This window comes from Arvicanthis niloticus, chromosome 22 (assembly GCF_011762505.2).
Source record: "Arvicanthis niloticus isolate mArvNil1 chromosome 22, mArvNil1.pat.X, whole genome shotgun sequence".
Classification (NCBI taxonomy): Eukaryota; Metazoa; Chordata; class Mammalia; order Rodentia; family Muridae; genus Arvicanthis; species Arvicanthis niloticus.
The window spans coordinates 38,839,275-38,855,845 of NC_133429.1; the positions used below are offsets into that span (position 1 = coordinate 38,839,275).

The 16,571-nt window shown below is 42.7% G+C and overlaps 1 protein-coding gene across 1 annotated transcript; it reads right to left on the bottom strand.

The window, feature by feature from the left end:
* Positions 1–116: 116 nt before the first annotated feature.
* On the bottom strand, positions 117–12,697 carry Cct2 (chaperonin containing TCP1 subunit 2). The gene is made up of 16 exons (XM_076920293.1): positions 12,466–12,697; positions 11,742–11,816; positions 11,583–11,648; positions 10,682–10,793; positions 10,167–10,243; positions 9,963–10,075; positions 8,996–9,198; positions 7,063–7,163; positions 6,729–6,856; positions 6,031–6,134; positions 4,744–4,863; positions 3,880–4,008; positions 3,654–3,757; positions 3,163–3,262; positions 2,085–2,226; positions 117–396 (listed from the first exon to the last, which is right to left on the bottom strand). Exons 1-16 carry the CDS (start codon positions 12,466–12,468, stop codon positions 366–368), a joined length of 1,608 nt encoding a protein of 535 aa, XP_076776408.1. The 5' UTR covers positions 12,469–12,697; the 3' UTR covers positions 117–365.
* Between the last annotated feature and the right edge of the window lie 3,874 nt (positions 12,698–16,571).

The following is a 16,571-nucleotide window of genomic DNA, read 5'->3' on the forward strand; positions in this document are numbered from 1 at the left end:
ATATGAATGTGTGTGTGTGTATAAAGTCAGTAAGTGATTAGGCTGAACAGCTCTACGCTGAGCTACATTGCTTCCATAAGTAGATTTCAAATGGATATATACAGATCAGTAAGGCATTAAGGGCTAAGTAACTGGATTTTTATTTCAATACACAGTATGAGAAATGAGCATCTAAATCAACTGAATTGTATGGAAAATGAAATAGCAAATAAATTAGACCCATGTTTAACACAGAAGGTCAGCTAAATGTTCAAACGTAAGGCTATCATGGACACGTCAATTCCACAGTCTTCTTTAAAGGTTGAAGTCTTTCAAATACAACTTTGCTATGAACTGGTCCAGAGTTCAACAGCACATGGGAATGCCTAACAGGGGTGGTGATCAGGGACACGTTTCCTGTAAGAAAAAAAAAAAAAAAAAAAAAAAATCACACTATTAACAAAAAGTAAAAAATGAAGAGCATGGTTTCAACTAGATTTTCATTAACTACAAATACATCGAGAACCTTTGTCTCACTAAAGTCACTGCAGGCCCACTTCCCATGAGGAGATAACACCACGCGGTCACTGTCACTATTAGGAGGACACAGGAAACTCATGCAGCGTGCAGGCCTGTCCTGAGAAGCTCTCAGTGTCTGACCCAAACACTACTCAATAAGCAATACACTTTCCAAAAAAGGCTGACCTGGTTTTTGCTTTCTTTCTTTTTTTGAAGATCAAATCTTACTATATATCCTAAGATTAGACTTGAACTTGCAATCCTCCTGCCTCAGTTTCTAAGGAATATACCACCACACTTGGCTTACTTCATGTTTTTGAATAATGTAAGGATTAGGAAAGTTCACCAAATTCATCAGATACTTTCAACCAAAGCTAAGGAATGACAACCCAGGGGACAGTCCACTCAGGAACGGGGGACAGTCCACTCAGGAAGTGCCCACAGATAAGGTAGAGTGAGCAGGAGGCAGTAGGCCACTATCCCTCGTGGCTCACCCTCACAAGACACAAACTGCCGCAAAGGGATGGCAGGCATATCAGTAAATTTTTAACTTTATATTTGTTTGTAAAATGCTTTTAAACAATGTGTGTATGTATAAAAGATACATTTTAGAGGGGAAAAGTGAGTAAAATCCATGGAATTGAGATTTAGGGGCAATTAGCAAGCATCCCCAGGAATTCTCAGAAGTTTCAAAGTTACAGAATTTCAAACCTGCCTGTAACAATCTTCCACTTAGATATTCAGGCTTCCTCTAATGGCCAGCTTCTCTGCTCACTTATAAAAACCCCTTCAACCTGTACTTCAGTTTCCCTTTCTGAGAGTTTTCTTTTCTGAACCTACTACAGAAGCAAGTTTATCCCCCACTCCCCTAACACTGTATGTCAAACCAATGCTAAGGCCCAGTCTCTAACTGTTTTTGTCCTGTATTCTTGTCCCTGGGCATCTTGGGCACATGCTCCCTTCCTTCTCCTCACTGGTGACTATTCTGCCAAGGCAGTGTGAACGGACACAACTAAATCTGTGAACCGAAATAAATCCTTCCTTTGTCAGGGTTTTTGGCACAGCAACATGAAGCTGACTGATGCACCTCATTAACCACTTCTGTGTGAAAGCATTTTAAAGAGAATTTAAAGTAACTTTCTATAATGTGAACCTGGGAAGGAGCCTTGAAAATGTTCAAGCCATGTGTGGGCACCTGCCATCTTACCCTCAGGGAAGAGGATTCTGAATTTGAAGCCAGCCCAAGTTACATAGCCAAGAGCCGCTCCAAGAACACAACTACCAATTCAAGCACACATGTACCTATAAGGGTATCCAGGAAAGCAAGCAGCCGGACTCATCCTGGTGAAAGACATCAGATACCCACACTCTCTGACCTTCATAAGCCTGGCTCTTAAACCCTTCCAATGAGTGTGCCCCTGGCAATCCAAACCACTTTCCCCCTAAGCCTTTCTAAAAACCGTGACTACGTATTTTAGATAGTTTGCCTAATAGTCTACTAAGATATAACTGTCCCATTAAATACAATTATCAAGCTCCCTGGACTTTGTCCAGTATTTTTCCTAGGAGTACAAGCACTCTGGTACCTTGGTGCTGCTTTGATTATGTTGTCCACTCGTAGAATCACCTCTGCCGCTTCAGCCGCACTCAGAAGAACCTGTCGCTTCACCTGAAAACTCTCTGTTATACCCAGTATTGCCATATCACCGATGGTACCTTCCTTCATATCTGAAAGGTAGTTATTAAAGTACAAACAAAAAGGCATTAAAACATCTCTAATAACTCATAATGAAACTAAAGCTGTACTGCACCTCACTACTGGATTTAGCTAGATCCATCTATAAAAGCACTATTTAAAAAAAGAACTGACAAGAAAAATTGTTAAACCTAGCAGTAGAATTGCACATCTTTAATCCCAGCACTGGGGAGACAGAGGAAGGCTAATCTCTGAATTCACAGCCAACCTAGTCTAACAGGATAGCTAGAGCTACACAGAGAAACTTTGTCTTGAAACTAAAGGAAACAAAACCCCAACAAACTGCCTTCCACGGGGTTATGTTTGTATGCACAGAACAGTGATGTCTTCTCAGGAAACTTTGTCTGCAGTGGATCAAGTACACCGGGAGCCTTGTAACTGGTGCAAGTACAAGGAACAAATGCATGAGCACTCGGCCCTAAACAGAATGTGCCCATCACCCCCTCCAAGTCTCTGAGAGCACTATAGCACAGGTAGAAGGAACTACGGGCTGGAGAAGGAGTAGTATTCTGGAATGCTGCCTTCTGGACCTGAGATGCCCAGTGCAGCCGTGACTCCAGCAGTGGTCATCTGCACACAGCTGGGCTCCTTAACATTCCATCCTCACTGCAAAGCTCCCACGATGCTGGGGAAGACCGAGTCATGTTCCTTAGGGCACAGCCTTGATAAAGTGCCTTTATCCAAGGAAAGAACCCTCCGACCATGAGAGCAGGAGAGGGGTCTGGGAACAAAGGGTTCAATGAAGGAGAAAAGGTGTTAAAAGAACAAAGGGAAGGGGATATGACCAAAGTGCATTCTGTCTGTGTGTGTGCACTGTGTGTGTGGGGGTAGGGGGTATAGATATACAAGGTCTATGTATATAAAAACTTATTTTCAAAAGTGACTGCAGAAGTCCATTTGATTCTTACCCAGTCCAGCGGTTATTCGGCCTTCACTGTGAGCAGCTCGGAGCTGTGCCACCAGATCTGCACTGTCATAGCCAGCATTGTCAGCTATGATGGTCGGCAACTACAATATGAAAGTGACAAATAACCACCAAGGACCACACTGTCTCTATCCTAGAAAGACAGCTAAATTTATAGATCTGAAGATCATGTAGAGCCTGCTTCCCGTTCTTCTTAAAGACAGCTCTTACCATACAGATAAGGCTGGTCTCACATTTGAGATCCTCTGGCCTCACGCTCCCAAGTGCAGGGATTATAGGTAATAGACCATGTCTGGCTGTCTGTTTCTTAATAACTATTCATGATAAGGTATAAAATGTACAATCAAAATATCAAACATTGTGAACTACTGCATTTTTGTAAAGGCAAGGAGAAAGATGTTTTTCTAGGACAGAAACACAGTCAGTTTAGAATCAAGCCCATGAAATGTATGTTCAGCTCTCTTCATAGCTCACCATCCTCAGGGCTTTGGCAAAGGACTCCATTGCTACGGCTTCTTTTCCTGGGGTTCTACTGGCAAGCTTCGTCACAGCGTGAGCCATCAGCATCTCAGAACAACCTGCAGATGTAACCCATAACTCACTATGCACTCTGCCGTCTCTTTCTATAAAAGCCAACAGTTCACGTCAAGTTGGACATACTGTGGAGAAACCAAGTGTGTAACACTCTCCAGACGCTCACCTCCTCCGTAAACTGTTCTAGGGTCCTTTACAGTCTGGGCAAGAACACAGAGGGCATCATGCAAAGATCTTTCCGCTTCATCCAAAATTTGTTGAGTGGCACCACGAAGCACAATGGTACAAGCCTCACCTAAAGTTAAATGTTAATACCTGTAAATCATCTAGCCGTCCACCATAAAATCATCTGCATTCCAGTATTCATATAAACAACTACTATTATTGGGCTTTGGTAGCAATGCTTTCTCTGCAAAAATCCATGTTCATAAATGTTCTCAGTAATCAAGAGAAACTCTATGCTAAATGTACACACTTCACAAGGCAGCAAATATCAACCTGACTTCAAGACACTGAAACAAAACATCACATGGACATTCTCAAAATTCCTATGTGCCCTTGTAAGACATGTATGTCCAGTCCACCTAACACTCCTTAGTCGTGTGTGCATGTGCGTGTGTGTGTGTGTGTGTGTGTGTGTGTGTGTGTGTGTGTGTGTGCGCGTGCGCGCGCGTGAGTCCCAGAAGGGAACTTGGGTCTTCAGGCTTCAAGCACTTCCACCCACAGAGCCATCTCAACAGCCTATAGGACATATATTTTAACACTATAGAAACCTTAAAAAAAAAAGATGTATTTATTTATGTGTATGAGTACACCATCACTGTCTTCAGACACACCAGAAGAGGGCATCAGATTCCATTACAGATGCTTGTAACCACCATGTGGTTGCTGGGAACTGAACTCAGGACCTCTGGAAGAGCAGTCACTGCTCTTAACTGCTGAGCCATCTCTCCAGCCCTCCAACTTTTTCTTCCATTTCGAGGCCACCAAGGACTTAGGTACTTAAGCCAAGGTTTACATAGTCACTCACCAAGGGCAACCCCAGAAAAGTGAATGAGTTTATCTTCTCCAATCATAACTTCTTCAATAAGTTTGCAACTTCCAAGCTTCACGAGTTCAGGGTGATCAAAGGTAGAGGCAATCTCCCCACCTATGAACATAGACACATCTGTGAGTTCACAGTTGCTACTGGGTTGATTCACTCATTTACACATTTTTACCATTTGGGAAATTAGAAACTTAGAAAAGTTATATTTAAATTTAAGCGCACGGGGCGGTGGTGGCGCATGCCTTTAATCCCAGCACTTGGGAGGCAGAGGCAGGTGAATTTCTGAGTTGGAGGCCAGCTTGGTCTACAGAGTGAGTTCCAGGACAGCCAGGGCTACACAGAGAAGCCCTGTCTGGAAAAAAAGAAAGAAAAAAAAATTTAAGCACAAGGTACATACTTGACCCACTCTAAAAGGCACAATCTTCATTAAAGATTACTGTAACTTTGCCTCACACAGGTTACAAGAAACTAAGTATCTAGCAAAACAAACTAGGTAAGACTTAAATACTTATAAGACTCCTCTTTTAAGTTCAAATTTGTTTATGCCTAGAAAGTAAAGTATTTTTGTGAGAAAGAGTGAGTTGTCTTGAAACACCACAGAAAGAACTCTATAGTTATGGTAACCACCCCCCTCTCTCCGTGTGTGTGTGTGTGTGTGTGTGTGTGTGTGTTGTGTGTAAAATCTGGTATACACTTTAAGCATTCCTCAACTGAAACCTAAAATGTGCAACTTTAAGATTAAATATGGCCCAGGTGGCCAGTAAAGGTGCAAGTCACCCAAAAGCACTGTATAAACTATTTCTCTGTGTAAGGTACATACATCTAATATAAATGCATTTCATATTTAGACTTGGATCCTACCCTACATCATCTCATTATGATGGTCAAACACTTCACTCTATGCCCCCAAAATAAAATCTAAGAAACTTCTGAGTACTGAGCAATTTAAATAAGAAAACATTGTGTATAATATCAAGGGACCAGCAAGGTAGTTTATCAGGTAAAGGCACTGGCCAGAGAGCCTGGTAACCTGGTAACCTGAGTGACCCACTAAGAGGAGAACATCAACGCTACTTGACCTCCACATGCAAACCAGGGCACACGTGCACAACCAATCAATGAATGTAACTCCTCAAACAACGTAAGGAAATTAAAGGCATAATTCAAAGTATATACTATTAGCTCTTTAAGGAGTTTCTTCATATCCTCAATGCATTGCACAGCAACTTCCTAGAAACTATCCTTTCTAAGGCACGCATTTTTCCATACCTGTGACAAGAGCTAGGCGCTCCACACCTGCAAAATCTGCATGCTCAATAGCCATGACACCAGCAGCACCGAAGAGTTGTTCAGGATAATTATAAATTAACTGTCTGCAATAAAATATACATTATGCTCAAAATGGCTACTTCTCAAGCTGAATTACTTTAGAACACAAACCTGCAAGCATTTTTACTTCACCAGAAATAAAAACTCCAGCCTCAGGATCTCTGCTCAATCCCCGAGTCTCAAATGATTGATAGAGAATGACCACACTCCCACAAGCTGTTCTCTGACTCCATAACATGAGCAAACAGGAAACTGAACCTCCAGTGTCTGGTAGTCACTGTCCACCAGACCAAGGTTACCTCACGGTTAGTGTTCAACACTCACAGGGCTTTACATTAAAGCACAACACTCAACTACTGAAGCCTTACTCTGTATCACAGCAAGCACTGGATCCTTGTACCAGCACACAGAAGCTGAGTACAGTGAAAATAAAGTACTGAGAACAGTGCAGTAAGGGACTGAGGAACCTTAGAACACGTAACACTTGCCTGGAAGCTAACAGCCCACTGAGTGCACTGACTGGATCAACGGCCACTATCTGTAATTTTAAGGAAAGCCACATGCAGCAGTCTCCAGCACTAAGTAACTGGATAGGAAATACAACTTTTATGAGAAAAAAATAACTTTAGATTACAGACCTGTTAATAAAGCAATTTATTCCATGCTTAAGAATACGTTCAACTTTCTCCTTCATCTTCTCCTTTTCTGCATGTTCTATCTCTGCAACCTTTGCTGTGGAATCGACTCTTACCCGAGAGCCAAATATCTAAGAGTGAAGACAGAAAGGCAGCGTGAGCTCCTAAGAACAAGGGTCTTTCAAACACACTGTACGTCATTGTTTCTGTGAACATACACTTCAAAGTACACATGGTGTACTATCTGTATATGGTGTATCATCTGTACGTGGACTCAAGCTGTTTAACTGACTCCTAAGTTAACAGCAACAGCACTTCAAGACACGTAGTCACATACCTTTATTTTGTCTGTATCCATTCCAGTATTTGCAATAAGAATTTTAGCATTTTCAATTCTCTTTGGTTGATTCACTCCAATTTTTTTATCCAAGAGAAAACCTACAACAAACAAATATATACAACAGATAGGGTCTATAGATTACAATGTAAAAACATTTTAAGTTCATTTTTATTAGCTTAAAACCAACAAGACAAAACAAGCAGTGAGAACTGGAACTCAGAGACAGAGGCCACCTGTTCTACACAGCAAGTTTTAAGACAGCCAGGGCAAAATAACAGAGACCTGCCTCACCAAAATAAACAAGACAGCTCGGCCTAGTGGTGAAATGGAACTGCCACAAACAGCATACTACATAAGCCTGGTCGGTCCCAAGCACGCGCTTGCCCTTAGGCTACGGCTGGTGTCACCGAGATGCTCGCATGTAAATCACTCACAACTAAAGGCAGAGATCTCACTTCCAGCCTGGTTGATCTGGGACCATCAGATGGCCCGGTACTGACCATCTGCATAGGCTTCCTTCAGACATAGAACAAACACCTGGCTTATTAGCCTACCTTGTGCTCTGCTCTACTCAGTGTGTCATGACTTAGCAGATGATTAGAGCACAGGAGCACAAGTCCAACTAGAATTCCTGGCCCAGAGCACATACAGAGAAACGGGGAGCACCGTGAGCCACCGTTTACCACTGTTAGCAGGCTTCCCTGCCGCACACGGCAGACCACTGGACACACTACAGAGGCCTGCAGATCAATGGAACCAAAGGATTTTCAGAACTCCATAAATAAATGGCACAAGACACACAAAAGCCAGGATTCCAAATCACTTGTAGAAACACGCTGACACAGCACAACCTGATTCTTTTTAAAACCCTTTAAGAAAATGTCTACATGGCCTACAGCTCATTTGAAAGTAGACAATGTGAAGAAACTGCCAAACCTATGCCCTACAAATAACATGAAGAAAGCAGCGTATCCCAACTTAGTCCTCAAAACCACATCCCTATATATCAATCACATAGATCTGTCAATTAAAGAAAGTTTGAAAATATTTTTTCTTCAAAACAAACAAACAAGCTGGAGAGATGGCTCAGATGTTAAGAGTGCTTACTGCTGTAGAGGACCTGAGTTTGGCTCCCAGTACCCCCACTGGGAGGCTCACACCAGCCTGTAGTTCTACCTGAGTGGAGCTGCTGCCTCTGGCCACTGACATGCACATACCCATACAGACACAAATATGCATGCGATTAAAAATAATAATCCTGGATACAAAAAGATTTTCCTGGGGCTAACAATGTAGCTCAGTTACAAGAGACAACAGCAGATGGAACAGAAGTTTAAGGTTATCCCTGGAGACACACACACACACAGTCTCACTCATAGCCATCACTAGCAACACCCTGCATGGTGGCTCACAGCCATCTTTACTTCAGTCTCAGGGGTTCTGCTGCCATCTTCTGACCTCCATGGGCACCAGTTATGCATATGGTGCACATATATGTTGTCAAAACACTTCAGAGAATAAGTCTAAATTTTTTAATTAAAAAAAAAAAAAAAAGCAAATGCTACACAAATGCCAATAATATATCAATCAGACAAAAACTCCTTTATCCACACAACAACCTGCTAATTAAATGATTTGACTTAAGAGACTCTGCTTGGAAAATACATATAATCCTAAAGAAAAAAAGCAGCATTTGCAAACAGCTTTTGGTGAAGTTGTAATTTCTCTATTACTAGCAAAAGACTTTATGTGTGAAATCTAAAAAGTAAGATGAGGCTGAAGTGGCCATAAAGATGCAGCATGCTGTCAACACAACACAACACACTGGTTAGAATGACAAAAGCAGCCGAGTGCTCTCACAGACAAGCTCTCAGGCTCTGGAGTACCAGGGGAGCAGGAATCAATGGGTATGTTTGGCACACATACATACCTTCATCTAGGTAAGAGTCTGCCAGACTCCCGCCTAGTTTCTTGATGACATGAATCGCCTCCAGGTTACCAGAGCCTTTCAGTCTGAGCACAGCTTCTACAGCTAACTTAGTAAAGTGGTCCTTGTGGTGAGTGAGAAGTTTTGAGGATAAAGTCGTTCCTGCAATATTCATTAAATCTTGCCAGAATCTGACTTGATCAGAACTAATAAAACCAGACAGACAGAAAGAAAAGGTGCTTGTTACTAAAATTATCCATTAAGTATCCTTTACTTTTCAAAGATTTAACTAAGTACTTGACCCTACTCAAACCTTTAAGGTCATCAAACTCAAGAAACAAGTGAACAACGGGCTCCTGTCTTCTCCGTCAAACTGCCAAACTCAGTGAACCCTAAGCATGCAAGCCCATTCAATGCTGTCAACGTGGGGAAACAACTGTCTGCAACACAGCACAAACACAAATTGTTTCTGGTGGTTTACTTGGTAATATACATAGAAGTAAACTAGATATGTGTATACTTTTGGACTCAGCAATTCTACTTCTAGAAATATTTCTTGAGTAACAAATTTCCTACATTATAAAGCTAAAACTTTTCAAAAATAAATTCTCCAAGAGCAGATAGCTTAAAGAAATTTCATCAGTCCTATACTGAAGCGCCTTACAAGTGTCTCAGAAAACATATCAACACCTAGAAACACAGTTAAAGAGACTAATAAACCAGGCATGGCAGCACAGGCTTGTAATGCCAGCACCTGGGCAGTAGGAACTCTGTGAATTTGAGACTAGTAAGAGCTAACTCTGGAGCACAGGAGGCTGAGGTTCTGAAGGTGAAGGCCAGCCGAGGGCTCTTAGGAGGGTGCCAAGGGTTTTAGCTGCTAGGGTAGAACAAGGCAGCAAGGTAACGCTCATGCATGTTTCTCATGGAGCTCCAGATTAGATGTTTCCCAACAGGACTGAGGCCAACCAACCCGTGATCCACAGCGGAGCTCAGCAGGGCCTCCCTTGCTGCTTTCGTGGCTTCTCTCCAACCTGCAATGATGGTCTGTGGATGGATCTTTTTTGCAATTAAAGATTCTGCTTCCTGCCAATAAACAGGTACACAAAAGTAACGAGGGATTCCACTACTGCTCTGAACCACAGTCCCAATACTAAGGGAAGTGCCAGCCTCTTACCCGGAGCAGCTCTGCGGCTAAGACAGTAACAGAGGTGGTGCCGTCACCAACTTCATCATCTTGAACCCTTGACATATCTAGGAAAAAGCGAAATTATTTCCCTACATTAAATTCTTTTAAAACTTCCACAACAAACCTAAACTCCATTTATAGTACATTTCATACCTGACAACGTTTTGGAAGACCTTAAAGTGTTAAATACTTTAGCCTGAATGTGCTCACGAGTTGATGGAAACTAATACCTAATCTTTTTCTGTCTCACCAAGTTAGGCCTTCTGTCACACTGTGTCACCAGAAAAGGGCCCACTGATCTTGGACTTGGCAGTTCAACCAAACAGACTTGTATCATTTAAAAATTGTGGCTGTAGCAGCCCCCATGGACTATGGATATCAACTGATACTTCTGAAATTTGTTTTATCAAGTGATAAATGCTAATGGCTATCATTTAATAGTTATCACAGTCTATCAGGAAATAAATTATTGGAAAATATTAACAAGCAAATCTCAGACTCACCAACTAGAACTTTCGCTGCGGGGTTGTCCACACCAATGTTCTTGAGAATGGTGGCACCATCATTGGTCACCATCAGAGAGGCATCTCGTCCACTGCTTAGGAGAATTTTGTCCTGAAAGGAAATTTATTTCTGTCAAAATAAGGTCTAAGTACTTCTTCAAGAATATGTGCAGACACAGAAACCTCTGTATGGTTAGCTGGCTATCAAATGTTTTCCATGCATGTATCCTACAACCAAACCTCAGCGTTTACAAAGTTCAGAAGTAAAGGCAATACAAACTAGCTTTGCTACACCGTCACAAGACAATGATGGAAACCAATGTCCATCAGTAAAGTTCAAAGCAAATCTTAAAACACTATATGACAGTTAAAGAAGTATAGCATACTAAAGAAAAAAAACCCCACAATGGAACCCTTCCCGTACTAACCAGAAGACCAGTTAAAAACACTAATACTAGGGCTATAAAAATAATTTGTTCATGTAAAAAGAAGTAGCACAAACTCTGGAAACAGCATACTAAAAGCAGACAGACATAAACAAAAATGGTATCTGTTACTTTAAAAATGTGTTGCAAGAATCTATAACATGATAAATTTATCCATGAGTAAACCGAAAATACCAGCAGGCGTTGGCAAATGGTGACACTTGCTGCCACTGGAGAGGAATGTAAGATTGGGGATGGTTACACAGAAGTTTTCATAATGTATAAGTTTTAGATTACAAAACATAAAAAAGAAAATTGTTACTAACCACATTTACACCAAAGGCTTTAAACCATTATTAAAATTGTATTTTTGGCCAGCCACTACAACACAAGACAGCAGGAAAACGAACAAAACTAGAAACAAACAAACAAAAGAAGCTTCCAAAACTTTCCTTTTTTCCCTCTATTTTTCTTACCATGCCCTTCGGTCCCAAAGTGCTCTTCACCAAGTCTCCAATGGCGATGGCACCAATAAAGGATGACTTAAATTATAAAAGAAAAATCAGAAAAGGTGGTCAAAATTTACACTCACTTAGAGTTGGATGTTATCATTTAAAAGCAGCAGACGGGCTTACCAGGCGAGCTGTCTCTGCTCTCTCTTCATCAGCTCCAGCCTTGAAGATATTAACAGGTGCGAGGGAAAGGGACGCCTGAAAGGGAAAACCAACACACTCCGTTTGAAGGCCAGTAGTCTTTAACATCTAGGGCCTCTCACTAGATCGGTAAATAGATTATCTAAAGGAAAATTGGTTTCCGATATCATTTCTGGAGTCCGTCGTGGGAGTGGGTAGTTATTTAAATGGCGAGAGGGACGTTCATGTGGGCGCCAGGAATAAATCATCACACCGACTCACTGGTGTGTATGACAAAACTAAAAGCAACATTAAGGTTGGGCAAGCACCGACCACCAGGTAGCTACCCTCCATCTTCCAATGGTCTGCACGGGCACTCGCCCTTCGAGCCCCGCCCCAAAGAGGGCGGAGCCGACAAGAGTACTGCTAGAAACTTCTTCGCTAGGGGTGAGGCCCGGGGGTCGTCGGTCCCCGAGCCAAGAAGCCCTGATCGTATAAAGAGATGCTGCTGGCTTAGGGCGCGCTCTCCTTTCCTGCCTCCGCCCCCCGATCCCGGAGAGAGCTCGGTCGGCGGGTCCCACGCAGGCCCCATGCCCGGCCCGTGCCATGTGCGGAGGGCCCATGAGACGGCCGCAGGGAGCCTGCGACTCCGGTTAGACGAGAGGAGCAGCGGGACACAGCGGGACTCGGGCAGGAGCTTAAGCCCTGGGCCGAAAGCTAAGCTCACCATGGTTCCGACGAATTCAGCGTAGAGGATTATCCCTCACAAACCGCGCCGGGAAGCCAGCAGAGGGAAAGGAAGGCGGAAGTGACGACACGCTCTACCGCAGGGGGCGGGGCCGACCTGCGCGGGTTTCCGCCTCCTGCATAGCGGGCTGGGCCGGAAGCGTAGCCGCTCTCAGCAGAAGGGGCGGGACCTCGACTCGAGTAACGGCCAGTGGCGGAACTCATTGAGATGTGGGCGGGGCCAGGGGCGGGCTGATTTAGAATAGAACTGGAGAACAAAGAGGCAGTGTACCGCGCAGGTTGCCAGGGAAACCAAGTTCCTGCTTACATATATTTTTAAACTTTAATCTTTCAAAATTTGTTTTCAGGTCAGATGTACATTTTCAAGTGGTGCACACTAATCATTTCCATTACTTACTCGCCCCGGAAGCAACCATTCCGTTTTTCCTGCATTTTTTTTTTTTTTTTTTTTTTTTTTAGTTTGGGAGGGTTACTTATCAATAGACTACTAAATAATAAGTTTTAGCATTATTATTATAAAGGAATCTTCATTTAAGTTTTTAGACATGGTCTTACTGTTGTAGCTCTGGCTTAGCGTGGAACTCACGTTGTAGGCCAGGCTGGCCATTCTGAGATCCTCCTGCCCTGCCTCCACAGTGCAGGAATTCACTTAGCTGAGACTTATATTGGCTCTGGTTGTTCAGTTCAGGTTTTCTTCTTCGTTTGTTTTCCCTCGGGGATGGGGAGGACCCTAATATAACTATTCCGTGACTTCTCAGCAGAGATCAAGTTCTAAATATTTCAGCTTTTTCAAAATAATTTTCTCGGTGCTGGAGAGATGGCTCAGTGGTTAAGAGCAGTGGCTGCTCTTCCTGGGGTGCAGAGTTCAATCCCTGGCAGCTACTTGTAGACTCACAACCAACGGATGCCCTCTTCTGGCATGCAGGTGTACATGCAGATAGAGCACTCATACATAAAATACGTAAATAAATCATTTTTTTTAAAAAAAAAAAAGTTTTCTCTTGGGGCTGGAGAGATGGCTCAGCAGTTAAGAGAACAGACTGCTCTTCCAGAGAGAGGTTCTGAGTTCAATTCCCGGCAACCACATGGTGGCTCGCAACCATCTGTTACGGGATTCCATGCCCTATTCTGGTGTGTCTGAAGACTGCTACAATGTACTCATAAGATAAATAAATAATTCTTTTAAAATATTAAATTTTTTTTCTCTTTACTCTTGACATTAAGCTCTAATGCTTAAAAAGAATGTTAGTTTTTCTTTTTCTCCACTTTCTCTTTTTGATCATTTAGCAAGTACCTATATTTCTGATACTTGCCAGCACTAAGTCATTTTCAATTTTTAGTTATTTTTACCCTTGGATATAGTAAGTTAATTTATATTGGGTTGGCGAGCTAGGGAGAGTCAAATCTAGCTATCAACTGCTTTTAAAGTCTTTTTTTTTTTTTTTTTTTTTTGGGGGGGGGGGGTTTTCGAGACAGGGTTTCTCTGTGTAGCCCTGGCTGTCCTGGAACTCACTCTGTAGACCAGGCCTCGAACTCAGAAATCTGCCTGCCTCTGCCTCCCAAGTGCTGGGATTAAAGGCATGCGCCACCACCGCCCAGCACTTTTAAAGTCTTAAGCACTTGAAATAATTATGTGTGCATATGTCTGTGTATAAATGTAAAAGTCAGAGGACAACTTGGAGAAACCAGTTTTGTCCTGCCATCACATAAGTCCGAGGACTGAACTTAGGTTGTCAGGCTCAACAGCAAACGCCTTTACCCACTGAGCCTACTTTTTACATTTTTATTTCTCTCTCTGTGTATGTGTGTTCACATGTGCATGCAGGTGCTGGCAGAGAGCGAAAGAGGGTATCAGATCGTCTGGAGCTGGAAGAGTAAGCAATCCAACCCTGTCGCTGGGAATTTAACTCAGGTGCTTTGCAAGAGCAACACGGGCTCTTAACCACTGAACTATCCTCCCAGCTCCCAACAAATGTTTTCTACAGTATATGCGTCCACAGAGCCTACAACAGTCATTATTTTAAATAAGTCTGTGTGACCCTGATTTACACCATCCTAAGGTCCAATAAAACAAGGAGTGTGTTTGGGACCAGGAAGTGTTATTTAAAATTTACCAGTCTTCTGTCACAGGGAAATTTTTCTTAGGAAAAGGTTGTGTGTGTGTGTGTGTGTGTGTGTGTGTGTGTGTGTGTGTGTGTGTGTGTGTGTGTTTTGTTTTTTTCAAGACAGGGTTTCTTTATGTAGCTCTGGCTGTCCTGGAATTAGCTCTGTAGACCAGGCTGGCCTTGAATTCATAGATATCTGTCTGCCTCTGCCTCCTGTAAAGTATTCTAATGGGCAGATCCCAGGTGGTATTTGGAAGAAAGTTACACTAAGGAGCTAACATACCTGCACATTTTAAAAGGCTGCTTTAATTGTACACAAAGTATATCATATCCAGTGGGTCGCAAGCAACCTTAACTATTGTTGGTGAAGGGTTACCAATGTCCCGTCCCTGTCAGACTTTAGAAGGGTAGGTGAACATAAAGGCTTTGAATAGAACAGGGGACAGGCCTGCCATCCTGTAGATCTGAGCTGAGAGGCAGCCAGGAGTCAGATCCATGTAATGGGGTTCTGGGGACTGTCTTCTCCCCTGCATCTTTGGTGTCTTCCTCCTCTGCCCGGAACAATGGATTTGAATTGCAGCTTGTTTTTATGACTAGTTTTGTCATCTTGGGCTTCCACAAGCTTTCTGAATTGACTGACTGAAAGCTATCTCCAAGTCCCACTAGCTAAATATATCGTTTTACCTCCAAAATCTTCATCTCTTAGCATTTTATAACCGGTGTAGCAGTTTTGAACTGGGAATGTTCCAGGGTCCATGGACTGCCTCCTGGCTTATTCATCTTGTCTTTTACTCCTCAGGCTGTTTCTCTTGGCTCTCTTCATCCTGCTTTGAGGACCCCCACCCCACCCCACCCCACCCCCTCAGTCTTTCTTGCCTATTGTTGGAATTCTTTTTGGTGAATTCTGTTACGTGACTGCCCCTAGCTACATCACTTCTGTGCCTCAATTTCCTGGTGTATGAAATGGATGTAATCAGAATACGTATCTCACAAAAGCAAGACTAAATTGCTTAGAGGGTACCTGGGCTATAGCAAGCTCTGTTTAGCTTAAGTGTAATTCCAATGTGGTTTGAAACACATTGCTTCTGCAGTTGGTGGACTTGGAATGAAGTATATTTCATAAGAGGTGACTTGGAGAAAAGAAGAGTCATTGTCTAGAGCAATGGTTCTCAGCCTTCCTAATGCTGCGACCCTGTAACACAGTTCATGTGGTGGTGATCCTCAGTCATAAAACCATTTTTATTGCTACTCCATCACTGTAATTTTGCTATTGTTATGAATCATAATATACATAGCTGCGTTTTCTGATGATCTTTGGAGGCCCCTGTGAAAGTTGTTCAACCCCCATGACCCATGGGTTGAGAACTGCTAGTCTGGAGAGATATAACTAACTGAAATAACAAACAACAACCAGAACACAGGTAACGAGACTTCTCGACATTCCTCAAGAACGTTCATACTACTGTAGGGTATCAGGACTTCAGAATCAACACCTACTTGGATTCTTCCCGTTTGACACTGAACTATCCTAAACACTCACCATACTTAATAGTCTGCCAATGCAGACAGGCAGCCTGTGAGATTAGCCAGGATCATCTTTATTCTTATTCTTATTAATTTTAAATGTAGGCATGCTCTGTCTGCATATACACCTATATGGCAGAAGAGGGCATCAGATCCCGTTACAGATGGTTGTGAGCCACCATGTGGTTGCTGGGAATTAAACTCAGGACCTCTGGAAGAACAGCCAGTGTTCTTTACTGCTAAGTCATCTCACCAGCCCCAACCAGGATCATCTTTAAAGTAAACTCACGAGAGGCTGGAGAGATAGCTCAGCTGGTTCAGCAGTTGCTAGTTCCTCATGCAGAGGGCAGGAGTTTGGTTTTCAGCATCCATATCTGGCAGCTCACAATTGCTTGTAATTCCAGATCTAGGATACTGGGTCCTCTCTCAGGCTTCCAAGGATAGTTGCACATACATT